The sequence below is a fragment of the Oxyura jamaicensis genome, chromosome 8, assembly GCF_011077185.1.
Source record: "Oxyura jamaicensis isolate SHBP4307 breed ruddy duck chromosome 8, BPBGC_Ojam_1.0, whole genome shotgun sequence".
Taxonomy (NCBI): Eukaryota; Metazoa; Chordata; class Aves; order Anseriformes; family Anatidae; genus Oxyura; species Oxyura jamaicensis.
Genome location: NC_048900.1, coordinates 21,694,148 through 21,716,454, shown reverse-complemented (window position 1 = coordinate 21,716,454; position 22,307 = coordinate 21,694,148). Strand labels below are relative to the sequence as shown.

The window sequence follows — 22,307 nt, the reverse complement described above, 5'->3', positions numbered from 1 at the left end:
GCGGCGCGGCCCGGCCCGGCCCGGCAGGAGCCGCCGCTCAGCCCCCGGCGGCCGCCGCCATGTTGGCCCCGGTCATGTGACCCGCCGCCGAGCGGGTGAAAGTTCAGGCGGCGGAGGAGGGAGTTCCCATGGCAACCGGCAGGCGGCAGCACGGCCTCCGGAGCACCTCCTCGCGCCCCCGGCCAATCAGCGCCCAGCGGCGGTTGGGGTTGGCCAATCAGAGATCGGGGGTAAGTGGAACGCAAGGGCTGGCGGCCAATCAGAACTCGGGGGTAATTGCCCTGCAGGGCCACGCAGCCAATCGAGGCCTAGGAGCAACTGCAGGCCTCGCTCCTTGCCCAATAGGGAGCGGGAGCACTTCAGGCGCAACAGCAGTATCCAATCAGGGCCTTGGGATCGATTGGAACCCAGTGGTGCTGGCCAATCAGCGCCCAGCGGCAGCAGCTCCCAGCCTTATCCCTCAGGGCCCCGCAGCCCCAGGGCCTCCCCGTGCCTCAGTGGCCATGGAGGGTGTGACCGGCCCCGGGCCGGGGGGTGCCCACCGGTACCGCCCTGTGCCCCTCCTTGCATTTCCCCTCAGCACCTGGAGCCTACAGTTAGGGATCCACCTGGCAGCCTGCCCAGCCCTCCCCACGGGAAAATAATAATAAAAAAAACCAGGAATTGTCGTATCCGAAGGTTATGGGCAGCTCACCGGCCCGGGGCTGGCCGGTAACGCCTAACATGGGACGTCCCAGCTCTGTCCACAAGTTGAAATGCAGCCCTGTTTTCATACCTGTGCTTACAAAACCTGAGCTGATCATCGTTGGTCTCTCCCTTCTCATTAATTAAGCTGTCTCTTCAGGAGGTGCCATCACCAGTGAGGTGGAGGAAGGCACCTTTCCTAGACAAGGATTTTAGGCTTTCATTTGTACTTCCTCAGCCACAAGTATTCCGCGGGCCCAGCTGATCCACACAAAATGGTCCCCCTCTAAGCCTGAAATGTTACCTTTCCTGCATGGTAGGTGAGTTATAATTTGCTGCTGATTTTTCTTCTGGGGATACAAGGAAGGCTTGAATCTAAGTCTAACCGAAATGGCTTTGTTTTTACTCAGAGCACAGGAAAAGCCCAGCTGACGGGACGTCCTCCACCTAAGGACAGCACCCACCAGTGACCCATAACACAACGTCCTGCACTGTGCCAGCTGCCACCCCTGAACAGTGGCCACGTAGCAACTCCAGCAACCAGGCCTGGTGCAGGGGAGGCAAGGGGAGACCCCCTCCCCACGTCCTGCAGCTGCCCCGCTCCCTCTCTGTGCCGGGAGCAATGCAGACAGCCCAAGCACTGTGCAAGCCCGTATTCCTGCAGCACTCCATTTCACAAATCTCTTTCTTCCCTCAATATCCCCGTGGTAAATACGCACGAGGACTGAGAAAAACGAGTCATAGGAATTCTGAAAAGCTATACGCCAATAACTCCCATCCTAGCATGTAACTAATACAATGCATATTTGCCATTAGATCACAAAAACACAAGGGACAGTTGTAATCCCAGCACACCTCTGCATATGGAAAGCTAAATTTTGCAGCCTTTAAAGTCACTGAGAGCCTTCTGCTCTGGTTCCTGAGCATTTTACTTGGTAAGCCAGGAAGACTGATTTCTCATTGATGTCGTGGCTTTATTAGGGATACGCAGAGGCTTTACACAACCCTGGCACCCACTCTGAGGTCCCTTTACGCTGCCAGAGCAGCATAAAGCAGCCAGCGTAAGCGTAAATGAAAATCAGGCCCCAGAGGTCTTTTCTCCCTGCAGTGCGGACTTACAACTCCCATTACGCATTTGCATTAAGGGCTGCAACCCTCCATAAAATACACTCACAAACTTAAAACACATTAGAGACCAGCTAGGCTCAGCACATAGAGGGGGCTTCTGCTGAGAATATTTGTCCTCAAGTATGACATAATAAAAATTTATAGGAACAGAGGACTGCAAGGGACCGCCAATTTTAGAGGCTGAAATCTGGAGACATGGGAAGGGAGGGGTGTTCTTGAACAAAGGGGGCCATTACAAAAGTCTTTTCCACACCCTTTTGGAAGGAATGTAATTTATTTATTAGCCTACTTACTAAGAAGGCGGGAAAGAGAGATGAATTACCTGAATGAGGCATTTCTGTATCTTCTGTGGGTTTTGCTTCTCTTACTTTGCACCAGGTCTCATCATTCATACAAGGGTAAAGCAACCATGATGTGACGCCAAATTAGAACAGATGGCTACGTTGGAATATTTAGCAAAACCCAGGGGATTTGGCGCTTATTTGATAATATCACCAATAATTAGGGCAGAGGGCAGAATAACTGGCAACAAAGGCAGCTTTCTGCTACCAATAGGGCCTATCTTCAGGAACACGTGCGTTAGTTGGGGCTGCTGGGCTAGACCCCCGACAGCGGCCATCAGCCTCTCCTGCAGCTCCAAATGCAGACCTGGCACGCGTGAAGTGGCCGATACAGGATGCCCTGACCTTGGGCACGGGGTGTCACTGCCAAGGACATAGGGTCATGGATGTAGGATAGGATATAGGGGTAGGATAGCATATAGGGTCATGGTTTTCTGCCAGGCTGGTACAGCTCTGGTCCACTCAGCCTGTCCCCATGGCAGGTAGAGGAATGCTTGGGTCTGTGCTAAAGGCTACAGTTATTTTATCTGCTGCCTTTCAGAGTTTTGAAGCCAGTGGCTGAGCACAGGCTTGCAGCCAAACCAGAGCTGTCTTGAACTAGAGTCAAGCTTGCCACTCTGCCCCCAAAACACAGATTTCTTACAAGCCGGGCTGTACTCTGGCTGCTGCCTTCCTCATCCTTTCTTCATCCTTCTCCCTGAACTTTTACTCAGTGTGTCGCAACAAGTCAAAACCTGCTACTTCTCTGGGCAGAGCATGATTTCTTGCAGGGTTACAAAACATGCTGGCGTGGTTGTGGATGGTCCAAAATTTGGGTGGGAGTCACGAGTCAGTTCACTGGGCAGCGGCACACCAACGAAATGGAGAATTTTGGCCTGTGGCAGGCTGACATCATTCACCGTTATACAAAAAAAACCATCACTTATCTGGAAGTTTCACGGTGGCACGGGGTACGTAATGACAAACACAGCCATAGCAACAGCAGGGATGACGAATATAATGCAACAGAAACCTTTACAAAGATTTAAAGCAGTTCTGCACAGCTGTGGTTAAAAGCCAGAGCTGCAAGGACCCTGCAGACAAAACCTGCCTTTGTGGCCATGCGAGGACAAAATGCTCAGGTCCCCAGTTTGCAGGCAGCTGGGCTGGGCACTGGTAAAGAGCTGAGAGCTGGGGAGCTCCAGGAGAGCTGCGGGCGCTGGGGCGAGCTGGCTCCCCAGCTACGGCGGAGAGCAGTGCTGGTGTCTGCCTGCTTACCTGGTATCTGTCCGAGTGATGGATGTCATCCGAGGAGTGGGGCGATGCTGTCGGAGAGTCTCCTTCCCGCTTGATTGAGGCCGACAACAAAATTGACTGTGAGAGAAAGGAGAAATTCATGCTGTGAGCATCGCCGAGCTCTCTGCCCTGTGCTAAGCTGCCCTCAAAGGCGCAGGGAGCGCGTCTGCCTGGCGTGGGGACTGCTGCAACGTGGGGGTGGCTTCACACTTCACATGTAAGGGATTGTATCACCTGCCCTGTGATGGGGTGGGCTGCAGGGGCTGCTGCCTGCTCCAGTCCAGTGCAAACACATCCGGCAACAAAAGGGACGGTTATGTTGTCCCTGGTGTGGTGGCTGGGGGCAGAACCAGTCCGTGCTGTTATTTGGCACCTCTCTGCTCAAAGTGATGTGCGAGGAGGGGCAGCGGGAGCACCCCGCAATCTGTGGCAGGCAGAGGCCAGCAGGTTTGCTGGCTGGAGAAGGGAGGTCGGGCTGATGCTGCTTTCAACACGCGCTGACAGTTTTAGAAGCAGACACCAGCCCAGAGCCCAAGGGACATGCGATTTAAAGTGATTCAGCTGATGAGAACCATCTTAAATTTGCTGCCTCTCCCATCAGCCCTCCCCTGCCCCATCTGACGGATGGGCTGTTTACAGGGAAAGCATGAGCATGCATCCCTGGACCATAAGGGCTGCCCAGCACTCCTGGGCTGGGGGAGGCAATGAAACAGCCACGGCAACAAACGCTGCTCTACCCGTGCCCCTCCTGTGCTGGGAGAGCATCCTGCACACAAGGCTTCCCAGGTGCCTGGTAATTTACCTCTGGTTGTACAGCACGCAGTGTCAGAGCACCGCATAGACGCACACTGCCCTGCAAATGCCACAGGGGGTCCAGGAGAGTCCCCTGATGTAAAAAAACGCACCCCAGAAATCTACAAAGACCATACAGCAACACGGGGGTGTGCTGGCACAGAGCAACGCCTGCGCACGCTCGTCCACCACTGCAAGTTCCACTACATCTCTCATAGCTTTGTACACCGCGCTAAAGCCCTCAGCACCTCAGCAGCACAACCACCTCTTCACTCTGTAATGATGCTATTTATTTTAATAAGCGGCACAGAAAAAAAAGGGCCTTTTAGAAGGTTAAAAAGATCAGTGATGTTTGAGACCTAAGAAATCGCTGATAAACTTCAAGTCAATAGTAGGTAAGTCTAAATTCTACAGGCGGTGAACCCGAGCGGGAAAATTCCTGCAGGAGTTTGACAGCATTTAAAAAAATGTACGCTGAGTTGTAAGCGAAGTTTATTATTAGGAGAACTTGAAGGGGAAATCCAATTTAAAATTCTAATTTAAAATATAAATTAGCTAAACTAGGTTAAATATGGCACGCTACGCTGTAAAAAATATACACTGTAAGCACAGCTCTCCAGATGTTTGTTTCCGAGAATCAGCTGGCAAGATCCAACAATAAATGACTGCTCGGAGATGTGTATGTTTGCAAAGGGAAGTGTAGATATCATCTGAATTGGACAGGTCAAGTGTGGTGACAACATTATTAAAAAGCATAATACCTTGGAGAAAGGCAAGCATTCCAGAAACATTTGCCTCTGGGCTGAAATGAAACGTGAAAAAATGTGCGTTTTTTGGAAAGATACGAGCAAGTGGAAGAATGACTCAGCATACAAATCTGTTCAGTCAGCAGGATGTGGTCCCCGGGCTCTGACAGCCTGCCTGGCGAGGGAAGCAAAGCGGCGCGGGCACGGAGGGAGGGCAGGCGGGGGCTGCAGGCGGGGAGGAGGATTTGGGGTGCTGGGTGAGGGGGGTCACGGGGGAATTGCCCCGCTGGGGTGCTCAGTTATCAGCTAATCAGCTGTGCGGAGCTACCAGGAGAATTTCTGCAGAACGCACACCCCAGCTCCTGCTGGTTTTCAGTTTTATTATTATTATTATTATTATTTTCTAAGAGGAGAACGAAGATCATTTTTGAAACAGGACTGCACGTGTCCCATAAATTGGAGGGACTCAGAGCCTTCAAGTGGGACTCGGAACAGCATCCTGATCGCAGCAGTGTTAATGCCCTTTCCCCCCTAATAAGCTGAGCACTCTGGAGCTGGGAGGTTTAAATGTGTTTTGTCTTCCAATGTATTCTAGAAAAGGGGAAAAAATCCCCATCTCCCCATTCCTCGCCGACAGACAGACAAACCCTCCCCGCCTCCAGCTCCCCCCTCAGCCTCTGGTAGCTCTAATCCAATATTATTATGTGAAAAATGGTTGGGCTAGCTATGGAGACAGTAAATTAAACGTTATGTATTAGTTTTTAGCGTGTGGTCCCGGGAAGAACGCCGGCCCCATTTATTCCACAAACCTCCTGAGCACCATGGCGATGACCTCTGGAAAAACGCAGGGCTAAACTAATCCCAAAGATGTCAATCTCGAGGCCTCTTCTACATACACTTGCAGTTTAGATTAATAAACTGTCTATTTTTAAATTGTGTGCAAGCACTTCAATTTTAAATACCTTGCCGGCATGTTAAGCACGGCGTTAGAGATGCCAAGTCACACTTCCCCTTCGCTGTTAGGAAACTCGACTTCATTTGTTTTTCTCATTTCCCTCAGACGTGGCACACTTTGCCTTGCAGCCCGTGCCGGCGGGACGGCCGTGGGGCACGTGGGGAAGCAGGCTTAAGGGCTGAGGGATTGGGAAAGGCGCTGAAGAGCAGAGTGACTTCCATTTCTGCATCGGGCCAGGCTCTCTGCCCTCCTGATTTTGGCCTCTTTTTTCCCAAATCGTCACCTTGGGGCTGTTTTTCCAGGGCCTACGTGGTGAGGATGTGTGGCCAAGCTGGGGCTCGCTCCCACCCAGGTGCTGGTGACAGTGACACGATCCTGCTCCATCTCACCGCCAGCATCTGGGAAGATGCTGCAGGGGAAAAGGGCAGCAATTCGCCTGCTCTCCCAGCCCTCATGCACCCCCAAGCTGCAGGGCAGACCCAAATTCCGCCTTCTCAACCCAAAAATGAGGCATGGCACGCTCTGTGTGCAGACAGGAGTGCCACGCTCACTTCCTTGGGTATCAGTTTGGGAAGCGTTTGAGCTACCAGGAGGAGAGCATCCTCCTCTCCCTGGTGCCCCCTTCCCTGGCAAACCACAGCTCCCAGTGTCAAAGATGCTCGTGTGAGCCACCGTGTAGCCCCATATTTCTCCCTCCCCCTTAAATCATCTCTCCATTGGGTAAAGGCACTCTCCGCGGAGGTTATAAACCCTGAGAGGATCAGCCTGAGCATTACACCTGGGGCAAGCTAAATAAAAAAAGGTCACCGGCGCTTTTTAAACATGGACAAAAAAGCAGTAAAATGTGTTTGGAAAAAAAAATCTGGCATTAAATCATGACTTTTTGCCTGGCTTGCCTCATTAAAAGTGGCCTTTTGGAAGGTAAAATTATCATTGTAAGTGATAAGATCTTTAAGAAAATAATTCACGGCTTCTTCACCCTTTAATATGATAGCCGCCACCGGCTAATTTTTTTCTTAATGGCAACGAGGCCATCAATCTTGTCCGAGCCGTGTGCTTGCTCCTTCCTCCTGCCCCTCCTGCCTTGCTGGGCAGGCACGGCCCTGCTTGGCATTTCCATCCTTGCCGTTTCGGTGCTTGGCAGGTTTGGCACGAGCTAAACGTGCACAACGTTACCTCCATCGCTCCCTGACTGCCTGTGCAGTGCGGGGTCAGAGCTGCACGAGGAGGGGACGTGTGTCTGGGTTCAGCTGCTGGAGCAAGGGATGGATGGAAACCACCAGCCCCAGCCCCAGCTGCTCGCTGGGGCAGCATCGGCACCGCTGACATCCCGCTTCCTCTCAAGGTCGGTCATTTGAGAGTGTTAAAGTGCTGGACTCCAGCTTTCTGATAGCCCTGGAAAAACACAGGGAGTCTATTTTTCTTAAACGATCCATCACAGCTGCTGTCAGCAGAACAAATATCCCAACTCTTCTTTTTATGTATCTATATGGTCCTTTTTTTTTTTTTTTTTGCTTGTATTTTTGCTTTTTTTTTTTTTTTGGCACAAAGTGTTCCCTGCTTGATGCATTCAGCTTTAACTCTGCCGCCTAAATAGGTACTTATCACTTAACATGGAGGTGATGGCTTGACATGTTTTCTGTCTCCTGCCCTCCCCTCCACGGTAGGGAAGCCGTCAAAGTGTTGCTAATAGCTGTTATCACTTGGGAACTGTAACCCGAAAGCAATGAGTGATACCAGGCCTGGCTGCGATTTTCCCCCTTCTCTCTGCTAGCCATTTGTTACGCTGCTGCTGGAGGATCCCTGACAAAAAGATGCCACTATTAGAGCTGACTTTCCTAGAAGCTTTCGGAGGGTCTGCATTTGCTCCCGGGAAAGCGAGAGGCAAAATTGTCCAGTGGCTTTTAGCTGGCAGAGATAAAGGTGGGATGGAGACAGGGATGAAAAGCTTAAATGTAGGAAGGGTGTGAATAGTGAGCAGAAATAACGGTGTCAGCAGTGAGCTGCTGATTTATTTCCATGCATGCTACAGTCGCACCTGGGACTGCAGTGGAGCTCTGAGCCCCATGGGGCAAGGAATGGAGGGGAAGGGAGCCTTCTCCAGCCAATCTGCCCGTGGAGGCACCAGGATGGAGGGGACAGAGCCCTGGTTGTGGTGGATCTGGGACAGAAACCCCGCAACACATCCCTGTGCGCTCCTCCTGCCGAATGCACATCCCGTGGACCAAGGGGAGGGCACAGCTGTTTCGCCCAAGGGGAGCAAGGGGCTTTGTTCATGGGGTAATTTGTTTTATGGAATAAAACCTGGTGGAGATTTTTGTTGGAGTGGCTCTGGTATTCGTCACCCCGAGCTGGCAGCTGACATGCATCCAAGGTAATTTCCCCTCCTTCACATATCTATGGGCTGTTCTCGTGTCCCCGGCTCAGCTGTAGTCTTGCCCCAGTGTTCATATTTGGCTTTTTAATCTTTTCTCATAAATCAGAGTTAGAGGGAGGAGTGTGACATCCCCGAGCCCCCCCAGTGAGTCCCTGACACAAGAGAAGGAGTCAAAGCCCTGGGGCCCCGGCACCAGCCCCTGCTCCTACCACCAGACATGATATGCAGAAGTTAAATGATCGCGCTGGAAATTTCATCTCGAGCCAGGCGGCTGGCAAGGGCTTAGCACAGCCATTCCATCAAGGTTTCAGGCTCCAAATCTTGCTTGCTTCAAAGCTCTTTTTCCTTGGAGGGCTTTAGTGGTCAAATTTCCCTCTAGGTGCTGTAATTCTCTCTCAAACTGCTCTGTGAGGCTGTAAAACCGCGGGGTGGGTGGGGGATTGCGGGGCTGCAGCACGGTGGAGGTCTGGGGGCACCCAAGGTGCAAACCTCAGCAAAGCGACCGCTGGCATCTGCTGGGTGTAAGGGAGGGGGCTTGGCCCTGGTTCCTTGCTCCAATATTTTTTGGCGGCTGGGCCATTAATGGGAAAGGCAATGTGCAGAAGTGGAGGAGGAACAGCGAACCCACAGCAAGCACTGGGGAGCTTCAGTTCTGCAGCCTGACAGTGGCAAAAACACTCAGGTAGCTAGGAGGACATACTCTGGGCTCACAGAGGTCTGGGGCATGGCTGTCTGGGACACATTTTCAGAAAGTGCCTTCCTAAGTGACTCTGGTGTCGGACTTCCCCACGGGGACCAGGGTTGGCATGAAGGATTTTCAAACAATGACCAGCTCACACTGGAGAATGGCACCGTGGAGCCGTGGTCTCAAGTTCAGCAAGTTCAGCATCCCTTCCCATGGTGTGAAGCATCTGTTCCCACTCGCATAGAAACGTCTCTTTGGTGAAGGACTGAATTCCCCACCCCTCCTCTTCCTCCTGGTGTCTCAGAGGAAGTTGCTATGAGGGTACAGGACTCTCCTTGAAGCCCAGTGCCCAAGAAATACCCTTCCCAGAGCGGGGCCACCTGGCGTGCTTTCTGTGAAGGAGATGGGTTTTCAGCACTTTTTTTTTTGCACCTCTGTCTGCTGCAAAGCACAGGCACAAGGCACTCAGCAATGCCTATGGGAGCTGGATGGGCTGCCCAGCTCTCAGCAACACCAAGACCAGGACACCAAAGGCAATTGCAAGCCTTGGGGTGAGCATCCAGGCACGCAATCTCGGCATGCAGGGAGAAGACAACGGTGCTGCGGGTCATCCGTGGATGGCAGGACGTCTCGCAGCCACCCGCCAGCTTGCTGTCACCAGCTTTGCTGCCTGAGTGGCAGTCACGGTTGGTCAGCAATCCTGCCCCAAGGCTCGCTGCACTGCATACTCTGATCCACTGGTCTCCACAGAGAAGCAGCAAGGATGCTGAGCACCATGGAGCTGTGTGGTGCTGAGCACCACCTCCGTGCCACTCTCCTTGCCTCTCCACTGAGCCCAGGCCCTGGGCAGATGCGATGGCCGCAGCCCCCAGTTTACAGGCCTCGCTTGGCCGTCACTGCCTCGGTCAGCCCTGATAATAGAAGAACCTGATACAATAATCCTGCATTCATTGCATCCCCTGTTGAGTGATTGGATTTCCTTTGACATATTGCCATGAAAATTGACCCAGCGCGGTGAGTGACAGCTCTTGAGGGGCAGGAGAGCGCGCTTACGTCTGGGCTCTTGCTGCCAGGAGAGGCATCTGCAGGGGTAACTGTGGGGAAGTGATGGACTTTCCCAGAGGGTCTTCACATCCTAACATTACTGAATTTCAGCGGGCACAGAGGGAAGCAGCGGCCCCAGCTGCCACCTCCTCCACCCAAGCCCTGTGTGGTTACAAAGGGGGCTTTAATACCAAGCCCACCTGGTGGGGAAGCGCCCGGCCTGCCTGTGCCACACAGGCCTTGTCTCCCAGCAAAAGCCACCTAGAAATAATGAATCCTCCTGGGCTGAGAGGCTTTCAAGCTCTCTGAGAAGGGAATGAAAGATTTCCTGATTTCAGCCTCTCCCTCCCTGCTCTCGTGGCTTCTTGAAGTTAATGTTCTTAGGCCCAGACGTGACGGGCAAAGGGAAAAGATCCATGTGGTGACAGGGGACGATTGATCTCCTTTACATAGAACGACTCTCCAGTCCCAGTTTAATCCCCTTGCTCAAGGCAAATGGGATTCTTTGTCAATGGAAACTTCAAAAGCCCGTCCCTGCCGAGAGATGGACCCTGTGCTTTATCTGCTGTCTGTCAGTCACTTGCTGCGTGTCCCTTCAAACATCTCATCCGTCTTCCCACCCGTCCCTCTCCCGCTCAGGCGTTATTTCACAGGTGCCCTTTCCAGCTCCTCTGGGACATCCAAAGGCAACCACAGGCCCTGTGGGTCTTTATTTTCCCTTACAGGTTTGGGAAATGGACGGGTTTACCTGGGAGTTATCCCAGCCTGCTGGGGGCACGCTGGCTCCCCAGCCCCTTGCCCAGGGGGACAGGCGGGGTGTTTATGTGCTTGGCGAGGCACCGGCCCTCACGGGGAAAGCCTGGAGCTGCAATTTCTACCCCTGGTTCTGATGTCGCATTACAAGCACTTCAAAATTTACCCAAAGCATCCAGGAAAAAAAAAAAAAGGCAATCGAGCCGAAGTTCCCATCATTAAAGCTACCACAGAGGCTGCCTGGGCTGGCTGTGTCAGGGTGCATGTGCCCTCCCCAGGCTGCTGGCACCAGAAGTGAAGCAGAGCCTGGGCCAAACGCAGTGTGGTTTTCAGTGGCTGTGCAAGAGGACTGTGAGTGCCCAGCCGTGCTCCTGGCCGCCCTTGTGCCTGCCCAAGCTCTGGTCCTTCCCGTAGCAGCGTCAAATTAAGGGCAGCTTATTAGTGAATGATGCCCTTTGCAGTGATGCCGCGATGCTTGATGCATTTCGTTCAGGACTTTCTGAGCCAAGGGGATGGGAGGTAGGTACTGAGGGGATGGGGATCCAGCTGAGGAGGGGTTTTTCAGTGATTTGGGCTCCTCCTCAGGTGTGCTTTGTTCCCCCCGAGGCAGCCCCACTCCCCTCTTCCAGAGCTGGCATATGGCTCTGGCTCAGCAGCTTCCATGCATGATTTCACAGCCTGAGCTCAGCGTGCGTGTGATCAGCTCTCATTAGCTGTCATTAGACACAATCTGGAGTCTTGGAGCCCTCTGGGTCCTTCAGCTTCACTGTCCCCCAGCTGCATGGGGACCCGGCTGCTCCAGCACGGTGGGGGAATGGGGACAACATCCCCTTTGCTGTGTGGCACTGCTGGGGACAGCCCAGGATGGCCACCTCCCTGGGGAGCAGCAAGTGGCAGGGCAGGGATTGGGCTGGGAAGGCGATGGGGAATAGGGAGCATCCCTCTGGGGTAAAGCGTGCTGAGCTGTGCTCACTTACCTTGGGGGTGCCTGCTGCCATGGCATCCTTCAGGATGGAGTTCTTACTGCCAAGAGAGAAGAGAAGGGGGTCAGAGCCATGAAACCGCCGTGGTGGGCAGTGTGGGGAGCTCAAACAGCAGAGCACACAGCTCCCCATCCCTGGAGAAACGGGGGCCTCCTTGTCCTGGCCGAGGAGGGCTCAGGACGGAGTGCAGTGCCAGCCTTTCCCCAGCCTGCAGAGGCTGGAAAAAAAAATGCTCCAAGGAGCAGAGTCCAAGAATGGAGCCACCCAAACCCAGGTGCTGTTGCTGGCATGATGCAGGATCCACCCCTGTCCCCGGGATTTGCACAGCTCCTCTCCCACCCTGGGGAAAAACAGGGAGCGAGCCTGTGGGGGCAATGGGAAGAAACCCACAGCTAGAGGAATGTGGGGTGGTGAGCCCAGCATGGGGTCAGGCGTGATAAAACAGGAGGAAGGGAAACAGAGGGAGATCAAATCAGCGTAAAGAGCAAGGGAAAGAAGATCCCCGCTGCTCCAGCCGCTGCCGGAGGCTGGAGTGATTTGTTAATTCAGCTTGCTCCCTGTTTAGCAGTGAAGGAGGTCCCCGTCACGGTGCTCCTCCTTGCCTGCCCTCACCAGCGGGAGATGCTATAGATTTAATAACACCTTCCCCCCTCCAGACAGGTTAAACTTGAAACAATTACGTATCAAAGCCGACATGGCGGGGAGGCCTGCACTGTAATTTTTTGGTTATTAAAGTAATCTCTCTCATGTAAATTCTCCTGCTAACATGCTGCAAACAGCATTAGGAAATAAATTATTTCCCCGTGATTCGATTTGTCAATGCAAAGCACCTGCAGCAGGCAAAAGGCTCTTGAAATATGCTGCCAGCCCCCGTGCCGGAGCTCGCAGGCGCGGGCTGGCGGGGCGGCTGGCTGCCCATAGCCCCGGGGAGGTGATGGATGGGTGGGTGGCGGGGGGGCTGCGGGGGGAGGCGGGGGCTGGAGGGATGGGGGGGGAGATGGAATTGTGTTTAATAACAAAATTTGTATGCAAGCCCGCATCCCAGGCTAAGGATGAGTGATCGGCAGCCAGAAAGTATTAAAAAGCCTTGCTAAACAGATGCTGACAATAGAACAAGACATATCAAATCAGATCTACTTCAGGAGCATTAATACACACACGCGCCCCCCCTCCCGCGCGCGCGCACGCCGCACCGCACACACACGCTCCTTTCTTCTCAATCACAGCAATATGGGAGACATCAATAAATTTTTATGAGACTTTTAGAAGATCAACATGGTACTAGATGTGACAAAAAAGCAATGTGCCTGTCATGTTCGCTTTGTCGGGGACACTTTAGCCCCAGATGCCGAGCTGCAGTGGCAGCGGGGAGAAATTGAATTTGGCTGGCTTTAATCTGCCTTGATTTGGCAGATGGCTGGGTGTTATGAAATGAGAAGGGATGGAGGAAGGTGTTTTCTCCTGGGGCTGTGCCCCCCTCCTTCCCCAGTGCCACCATCCTCACCCTTGCCCCAAAACGGGGGGACACCCCTGCTTGTCTGTCACCGCAGGGCCACCCCAAATGCCGGAGCACTGCTCCCGGCCCTGAGGTCAACAAGGTGCTTTAACACGAATCCGCAGCAAACAGACGGTGTTCCCAGGTGTTCCCAGGGTGTGCTGCTCGATGCGGACATGTGCAGAGCATTCTGGCGACATCACAGCCACCATCCCTGGTGGCAGCTGCCCGCAGAGCGAGGGATGTGCTGCTGGATGCTGGTGGGGGTGCAGGATGCCACCGCACCCCATCCCACTGCTTTGCCACCTCCCTGATCCCCCAGCCCTGTCACCACCTCCCACCTGGGTTCCTGGCATGAGCAGCTGGGGATTTCTGTACCTCCTGCAATACCTTGCTGTTCTGAATTGCCCAAAGTGTGAAACAACACTTTTTTCTTTTATAATCCAAACACTGGGTTAAAAAACAACAACTCATTTCCTCCCTTTTCTTGTTAAGAATGTTTAAAATTATTTCTTTTAGAGGGCAAGAGGAAGAATCTCATTAATTCCTCCCAGAAATGTAGCACCAGGAAACTGGAGTTCCCAGGATGAGAGTTGCTCTGCTCGGCAAAAAGGTTACCATCGGGACCAGGAGGGAAGGGCTTGATTTGAATAACTTGGCAGAGGTTATATTATTCTCCATTTGGAGGACTGCTGACAACTACGCCCCTCCTTGCAGTTCAGCCCTGCTCTACAGCAGTTGTTCATTTTTATTTATTTCCTGGGATGGGCATAAGCTCCGGCCCCAAGCCCCCATGATGTAAGGGTGGTCAGTGCAGGTTATTGCCCAGATCCCTCTCATCGAGGTTCCTGAGCCTTCCTCCAATGCATCCCATCGCGACCGCTGCTGGGACAGCCCTGGTTCTGCCTGGCTGCTCTGCCTCATCCCATTAAATGACCCCGTGCTACCCACACCACCCTCCCTGCCTCCGAAGGATGCCGGGAAGGGGCTGGGAATGGAGAGGCCGTCAGCAAAGAGAAGCCTTCCTGTCCATAAACACCACCGACAAATTAAAAATGGTAAAAGGGAAATCAAGACCTTTAAAGTTCAAACACTTTTCGGTGCCTTTTAAAGTTTTTTGCTCTAGGCCCTTGCAGAGAGCACAATCTTTGGAGACCTTGGGATTCTCTTTAATCACCCAGCCAGGCTGCAGTGGTCTGAAATGATTACACATTTACATAGTAATAACCCCAACACTCCCCACATTATTTCATGGCTAGCATATTTCCACTCGGAGAGTGATCCATGTGTTTTAAATTATAACCTGTACATAGGAAATTAGTTACTAAGTACGATATTCACAGGCTCGTCTGACACTTCTAATTAAGGTGATTTACACAGAATTATCCTACGAAATAAAAAAATGGTGTTTTGCTAGCTAATAAAATATAATTACTACCCGCTTTTATAAGTTACAGTTAGTTTTAATCTATTTGGGGAATTGTTTATCTAGTTCATTACAGCAAAACAACTTCTTTGCCTTTTAGGCAATCCCCCCCAAACTACCACATAAGGAAGGAAACGTCCTGGAGAGACCCAGCGGTTTGGGCAGCCTCGCTCTGTCCCCTGAAGGCTTTGCATTTCCAAATGGGAACCATGGGGGCTGCGGCATCCCTGCGTGTGCGGAGGTTCGGTGCCTCTGCTGGGGACAACACGAGGTCCCTGCTCTGGAGCTGCTGGCCTGGAATGGCACCCAATGGACCCCTTCACTGGAGGGCTCCAGGTTTATTTATTTTTTATGGCTCCTGCCTTTTGGGGTGTGCTTTCCAGGGAAAAACAAAAAGAGTCACATGCAGGGAGTGGTCCCCTTTCCATCCCCATGGATGGAAGCTGCTGCTTCCCATCCTGAGAGCCCAGTGCGCGAGCTGGAGGTTAAGTCATCCAGTTGTGTTTTATCACGAGCAGGGCAGTACTTGTCCTTTTTCTTTAAGCTCTTGCAAGCCAGGGATGTTGTAGCAGCATAAGGAGACCGAGAGTGCTCTGAAGGCACAGAGCAGTGGCAGCACTTGCCTAAAGTCACAGTGCCCGTACCAGAAGCCTGGGGGCTCCACGCAGCCACCTGAGCTCCCCAGGCATGGTCAAGTGGGATTTAATTCCACAGAGCCCCCCACCAGGGTTAGGAGGAGCATCCCTCAGGGACGGGCTGTGCTCAGCACCTCCCCACGTAATTAATAACAACTGCACGAGAACACATTCCTGGAGCCCAGGCAGTTACATGTGTTTGTGCTCAGCCCTCGATGCTGCATTACCACGCTGCTGCTGCTATTTTCCAGCCCTGCAGAACAACCTCATCAGCCCCCGGGATGTGACAGCACCAGCCAGTGTGTTCAGCTCCCGCACGGCGTCCCGCAAAGCCAGAAGCTTTCTGCATGCTGTGGCCAGAAAGCTGCTGATTTATTTCTTTAAAAACAATCCGGTGGACACAATTTATTTTTAGCGGCTCGGGCGCCAGCCTCGGGATGGAGCAGCAGCAGCGGAGCCGCACAGAGCGAACGCCGGCAGGGAATAAGCAGCAGCCGGGCAGAGAGGGAATTGGATTTTTGTGGACGCCAGTTTAAATAAGTGGAAGTGTCACTTGAAGCCTAAATAAGGAAATGAGGGTTTGATTATCTTTTTTTTTTTTTTTTTTTTTAAAAAAAAAACTACACAAGGCCAAATCCTCACCCAGCTGCGGGTGACAGCTCCCTGGAGCAGCTGGACATGATCTGTGCTATCAGGGGAAGCACGTCAGGATTTTTAACCTGCTCCAAATGCTGATTTAAGCACCCCCTGCATCCGATGTGGAAAAGGGCCGAGTGATGGTAAAAATCACCAAAGACCCTGGAGTGGGGCCCAGCAGCACCTCTGGTCCCATCTGTGCTCCCCAAGTGCTCTCCCAGTCAATATTTGCGAGCCCCCGGTGCCCAGCATGCAGGCAGCTGTGCCCAGCCCAGAGCAGCAGCAATGCAGCAGGACCACCAACCACCCCGATCGAGGGACCCCAGACCCCTGTTTGCCCTGTCCCCTTCGTGCTCACAACTCCTTTTTCCCTGCTGAGGTGTCCCCCCATTGCTGCTCGGGTGCCCTGTGCCCCGCTCAGGGTGAGCGACAGGTTTCTGCGGGGTCTTGGTGGCAAAAAGGGTGTGTGGGGCAAGGGTGGGATGGAAAAATGTGCCACTCTTTGAAAAGGAGGTGGCTGGAAAAATCAAGAGGGAAGTCGGAGGGAAAGGTCATGCATGAGATTGATCCGGGGGGCTCTTTGCTACCGCGGCTGTAATGAGTGTTTAATTATTCCCAGCTCACGTGGCAGTTCAGAGGAGGCTCCGCAGAAGGCATGCGTCGCTCAGGGGAAAATAACCGACCAAGAATTTATTTCTCACCCCTGCTCTCTGTGTGTACCCTTCCAGTGCTGCCCCCCCATGCAGCTCTGCACCCCCCTGCCTCCTCCTTTTCCCCTGCGGACCCGTGCCATGGGGTTAGGGCATTGACTTAGGGCACTGCGGGTCAGCAGGCTCTGCCAGGAGCACTTCCAGCACCTTAAGGTGTTGTTGAGTGAGGACGTACATGAGTTTTCTTACCTGCCCTGCAAACAGATGGGAAATGCTCTCAGCCCCAGGTTGGGGGGCTGACTGCATCCCGTAGGGGCTGCAGTGGGACGAAGGGTCAGGGCTGCGCTGTGTGCGCGCGGGGGGGGGGGCACAGGGTGTGCGCTGCCTTTTCTGTCCACGATTAATCTGCCACTGCGAGGGGCAGGGACACAAATCAGAGGGGGATGAAAGAGGATAAATCCACAGTATCAGCAGCACCGCATTCGCTAGATAATAAACAGACTCCTCTCCTCATAAATTTCCCTCCTTTCCCCCATGGTTCCCCACCAGTGACAACAGCAGGTGTGGACCTGGGCTCCTCCGAGCCTTCCTGGTGTCCCAGATGGTGGGGAGAGGATGGGGACACTGGTCTGGGCAGGCACCCTTCCCCCCGAACACACACCTGGGTGCAGTGGGGACAGACGGGACAGCCCCGGGTTGGCACGGTGAAACACCATCCAAGGTCATGGGCTTTAGGTGGCGCTTGGGGCGTTTGTTGGGTGACACCAGCACGTGGAGTGGGTGGTGGCAGCACTGCAGGTGCATGGCAGGAGGCCCTGTGCCCTACCCACATGTCCTACAAATGCTGACACTGCCGGGTGGGTTTCTCTGGTGTTAATTTAAGTCTGGTGTGAGCCACGCTGCCACTTTCCCTTGCATCCTGAATCCACCCTCCCAGATGCTGGGCAGTTCTGCAGGGCAGGGGAGGATGCAAAAACCTTCCCTGCTCCATCCCTGGGGGGACACAGCAGCTCCCCAACACCGTCCCTGTCCCAGCAGCATGGATTTTGCTGGGGGATGACGGCTGCAGGGCTAAGCCCGGAGGCATCCAGTCCCATCGCTGCACAAAGTACGGTCAGGCACTTAATAGCACCTGTCCCCACCATCTCCAAGCGTGGATTTATGCCTCGAGGGGTCACCTCTGGTGAGACTCTAATAACACGACTTTATTAGCTTTCTTGTTCCTTCTTTTAAGATACAGGAGCACGGGGGGAGGAGGGCAGCGGCACCTCACGGGGAAGAGGGGGGTGCATGGGTGGGAAGCGGCTGCCCTCGCGATTCCCCTTCTCGGTGACAAGGGGGAGAGGGAGAAAAATGATGCTCCCTCGAAATTTATCATGCACCCAATTACAATGTTAATTGGCAAGTCCCAGAAATCAATTAATTCGCAAATTTTTTTCAATTAAAAATTAAGATAAATCATAAAACGTTATTAAGCAAAGGCCAAACTCTGTGAACTTTTTTTTTGTAGGCATCTGTGTTTTTTTTTTTTTTTTTTTTTTTTTTTTTTCAATTTAAATAAAAAAAAAGAGCTGTGTTGCCAAAGCCCGATGCCCTTGAGTGCCTTTGCTGAAGCGCAGGGGGCTGTCATCAGCAGGACTGGGCTGAAGACAGATAAAAAAATATCGACCAGTCGGACACACTGCTTCTGCTTTATTGATCAGGCGGGAATTTAACTTGCTGTGCATATCCACCGTGTCAGCAAGGGCCACGGGCGAAATTAAAAGTACTTGGCTTGGAGATGTCGCCTTGATACCGGGGGGTGGGGAGAGAGGGAGGGGGACGGAGAGGGGGAGCAGGGGAGGAAAGGAGAAGAAGGAGGTGGAAGAAAGAAGAGGGAAAAGGCAGGAAGAGTGACAGAAGTGTCGAGGAGCGGGAGGGAGATGTTGAGTAGGGTCAATGCCTGCTTTTCCCCTGCTGCCATCTCATGTGTTGGCCCGGGCTCCTTGCCCTCTCTGGGTGCTCCCAGGTGGCTGATGCGTATATAAGGGAGGGAAGCAGCATGTGTCTTAGCGGGGCTCTGGACAAGAAGCCCCTCTCACCCCCAAATGCCTCCAACCTCCCTCGCCCAGAGGCTGGCGGACCTGCAATGCTCGCTGCCTGGGAAGTACCTGGCTGTCAGGTTAAAGTCCCCAGGCATAAATCGAGGAGACCTGAGGTGAGAGCCGTGACCCCGCTGTGACACATGACAACAGAGCTAATTTGGGTTTTACGCTCTCTATTTATCCTGCCGGGCCTGGCAGCCTGGCTGCTCGCCCTCCCTGATCAGCCCGCTCCCACTCGGGGAAGGGCTTCTCCAAGGGCCCTTCGGGGTGTCTCAGGGCTCGGCACAACCCCCAGGGATGAAGCAGCCCCTCACCTGGGGCACTCTGAGGAGCAGCCGTACTTAAACACATGGTTCCCCGAGCAGGAGAAGGGCCAGAGCCAGCTTTAATAACTTTCTGGGGGTCCTACCTGCTGTGCCCTGCCAGGAGTGACACTGAGAGCCCCCAGCACGTGGGCACACAGGGGCCACATTGCTGGTGTGCCCTCACCTCGTCCATCAGCCCAAGGGCTCTGGGTGGTTAGCACGGCATGACTTTAACCCAACAGGCCACCAGAGCAACCTGTGAGGGGATATGAAATCCAAGCTGCCTCTCCACACACCTGGAGACACCTTTCAAGGACAGTGACCATTGCCTGGGTGGAGGTGGAGTGACCAGGCCATCTCCCAAGGTCCCGTAGCCTTCACATTTTCCTCCTGTATTGCCAGCATCCCTGTTTCTCATTTCCCCCCATGCCCGGAGCTGCCCCTGACCCCCAGAAAGCCACTGCCTGACAGGGCGAGGATGCTCGGTGTGGTGCCAGGCTGAGGCTGCACGTCATGCTTCCAGCCCGGCTGCCAGGGGAGGGAGGGGTAAAAAGGGCAAGAGGAAAGGAGCCGACCTGCAAACGAGGGAGAGAAAGCTTCAGAGTGATGCTGAAGGAAGATTTAAGCCTTGGCAGAGATGGAGTGGGAGGTGCTGTGGGAGCTGGAGCAGCCACAGTGCCGTGTTTGGCTCTTCCCCTCTCACATGGATCAAAACTGGCTCCAAGAGTCGGACTAACCCTCTCCTGAGCTGCCCTGGCTGAGCTCACATCGTCCTTCAGTCCCAGAAGTGGGAACAGAGCTGCTGTGGTCTGTCCCTGCTCCCCCCTCTGGGCCATTCCCCTGCTGTAACGATACACGTGGTTCTCTTGGGGAGGGGAGATCCCAGCTCTGAAGCACATCTTTGCTGCTGGTCACACAGGGAGGAATCTGCTCGGTGTCACACAGGGAAATAAAACACCCCCGCCAAATACATTTTTAAGAAGAGCACTGCGTTTTCAAGAACAGGGCATCGTGCTATTAAAAAACAATGCATCCAAAGGCACGTTTCCCAACCTTCAAGTGCTTGACTCAGCAACTGTAATATTGGTGATGCGACTTCCTGGGGCTTTATAATGGGCCTCAAACCCAAGCCACAGCCCCAGACCTGCCTCTCTTCTCCACCCCGCCTCTCCCATGTCCCTGTTCAGTCTCTTCCCGGGGAGCAGCGGGCAGGGTTTGAGCATCCCCAGGAGCTGTGGCCAGCACAGGGCCCGGCTGTTATAAACAGGAGCAAAACTCTCCTGACCCTAATTCTCAGGAAGAACGACTCTGTTGTGACACTGCAGCTGGAGCAGACACCAAGTGGCGAGGTGGCAGAGGTGACAGAGGGCAGCGGTTTCAGCAGTGCCATCAGAGAAAAGCACTGTCAAATGTGCCCTCCGTGCCTCGCCAGCTCTGCTCGTATTAACCTGCAGGAGCACGAGCAGAAGTACACCTGTACGTGCAGGGAGATGTGTGTGCCTGCCTGCAGGGACACCCGTGGGTGCTGCTCGTGCCAGCTCGAACAAGGTGTAAAACAGGTGAATGTGAGTCGAGGAGACCCGCAGGCACTGCTCAGCTAGGCTTCATGCAGAGCATCCCTCCTGCCGCCGTGCTCGTGCTCCGCCAAGGTGAGCTGGGAGGTAATTCCTCTTCGGAGGAGGAACACCAGCAGTCCTGCCTTGCAAGGGTTAAACCCCATAAAAGCGAGGCTTGTAGTTTTGTTTTCTTTCAATTTATACCCTTCGCTTAAAGAGGTGGGGGGGTGGAGAAAGGAGGGAGAGAAAAAAGAAAGCCAGGTGACATATTCTAAGAGGGAGCACCGAAAACGTGTTAAGCACTTCAAAATCTCATATATTCAATCGGCCTCTGGCAAGACATCTGCCTAATGTTAGCGCTTAAATATCCTTTTCCATTTTACATGCATTCAAGTCTCATTTGAGCGAAATGAAACGGTATTATTAAAGGGAGATTTTGCACAAATGGCCTGAATTTGACATGTCAAGTTCAATGAGGCTGTTACATATGTAACACCGAGAAGGGCTCGGAGGCTGCCGGCTCTTGAAACAGCGCCAGTGGCTCAGAAATGAAATTTGCATTCAGAGAGCCTGGCCTCGCCGTGCGGAGCTGCGCGGGGCTCAGCCGGGTGGTGCCCGCCGTGCTGGTGCTGCCTGCGGGGAAGGGCTGTCCCTGTCCCTTGGGGACAGCAAACCCGTCCCCACGGCCGAGTGAGGGTCACGTCGGCTGGGTGGGCAGCAGCACTTGGGTGGCTCTTCCAGCTCCCTCCTGTACCAGCTTCTGTGATGTCCTGGAGGAATCCCTTTTCCTCCTTCCCTTCCACTGCCTCCACCGTGTGCCGCTGAGCTCTAGGTGCCGGTGATGCCCAAAAAGCCCTGTTGGAGGCAACAGCACAGGGCAGCCCCACAAATTGCTTCACCGCCAGCCTCTTCCCTTTCCATCGGGCCCCAGGGCAGCCTCGTGGGCTGTGCTGTCTTGGGGAATTCAGGGCTGCTGCCAGCATGCTGCCTCCCTGCAGCATCCCCGGTGCTGCAGGCTCAGCAGGCAGGAGGGGATCTGCCTTCCTAACCCCCCGTGCTGGAAATTTATGATTTTGTTGCAAATCATTAACGTTTATTAAAACTTAACAGCGCAAGCTATGATTGGCTACATCCTCTTTAAATTAAGAAAAAAAAAAAAAAAAGGAAAAAAAGAGGCCCTTGGAAAGCAGCCCCCCGGTTCGCTTCTCCCCATCAGGCTGATCAGTAACAGCTGCTCAGCCATTTCGGTAACGAGTCGGCATTGGCAGGGAGCGGCCAGGGCTGCCGGTGCCCGTCACGTTTATAGGCCTACATTTTATTTTTATGTTTATTGGGTTATTTGAGATCATTATTAGTTTCTCTCTCCTCTTGTTGATGTGTTCTCGCTCCTGGCTCCTGCGGGCAAGGAGGGTGGGGGAGTGGGAGAAGGGGCCACCCGAGGGACGGAGCCCCTCTCCTGCCTGGCTCGCGCCCCTCCACAGTGGGCACACCGGCACCGTGCACGGCCGCTGCCTGCAGCTCAGCCTGCTTCGCCCCAACCCGCAGCTGAGATTGAGTGTTATCTATCACGGAGCGGAGGGAGTCGTTATTTAATAATTAATCAAGACCTCTGCTTCTTCTTCGCCGCCTGCGTGGCCGAGCAGAGCGGGCGAGGGAAGCGAGGGCAAGCCGGGGAGAGCTGTCTCCTCTCTAACTGCTGCTGTTATTTAAAGGAATAATGCCATTCTTTTTCATTTGTCAGCTGGCCCACAATGGCC

General features: G+C 53.6%; 1 protein-coding gene across 5 annotated transcripts in view; it reads right to left on the bottom strand.

Annotated features, from left to right (window-relative positions):
• The window catches only part of RNF220 (ring finger protein 220), a 190,543-nt gene that overhangs the window by 54,023 nt on the left and 114,213 nt on the right, over positions 1-22,307 (bottom strand). For all 5 annotated transcript variants that reach the window (XM_035333185.1, XM_035333180.1, XM_035333183.1 and 2 more), the window contains 2 exons: positions 11,758-11,803; positions 3,411-3,506 (listed from right to left, as the gene is read on the bottom strand). In XM_035333185.1, the coding sequence (XP_035189076.1) occupies positions 3,411-3,506; positions 11,758-11,803 (142 nt within the window). The remainder of the gene's footprint in view (positions 1-3,410; positions 3,507-11,757; positions 11,804-22,307) is intronic.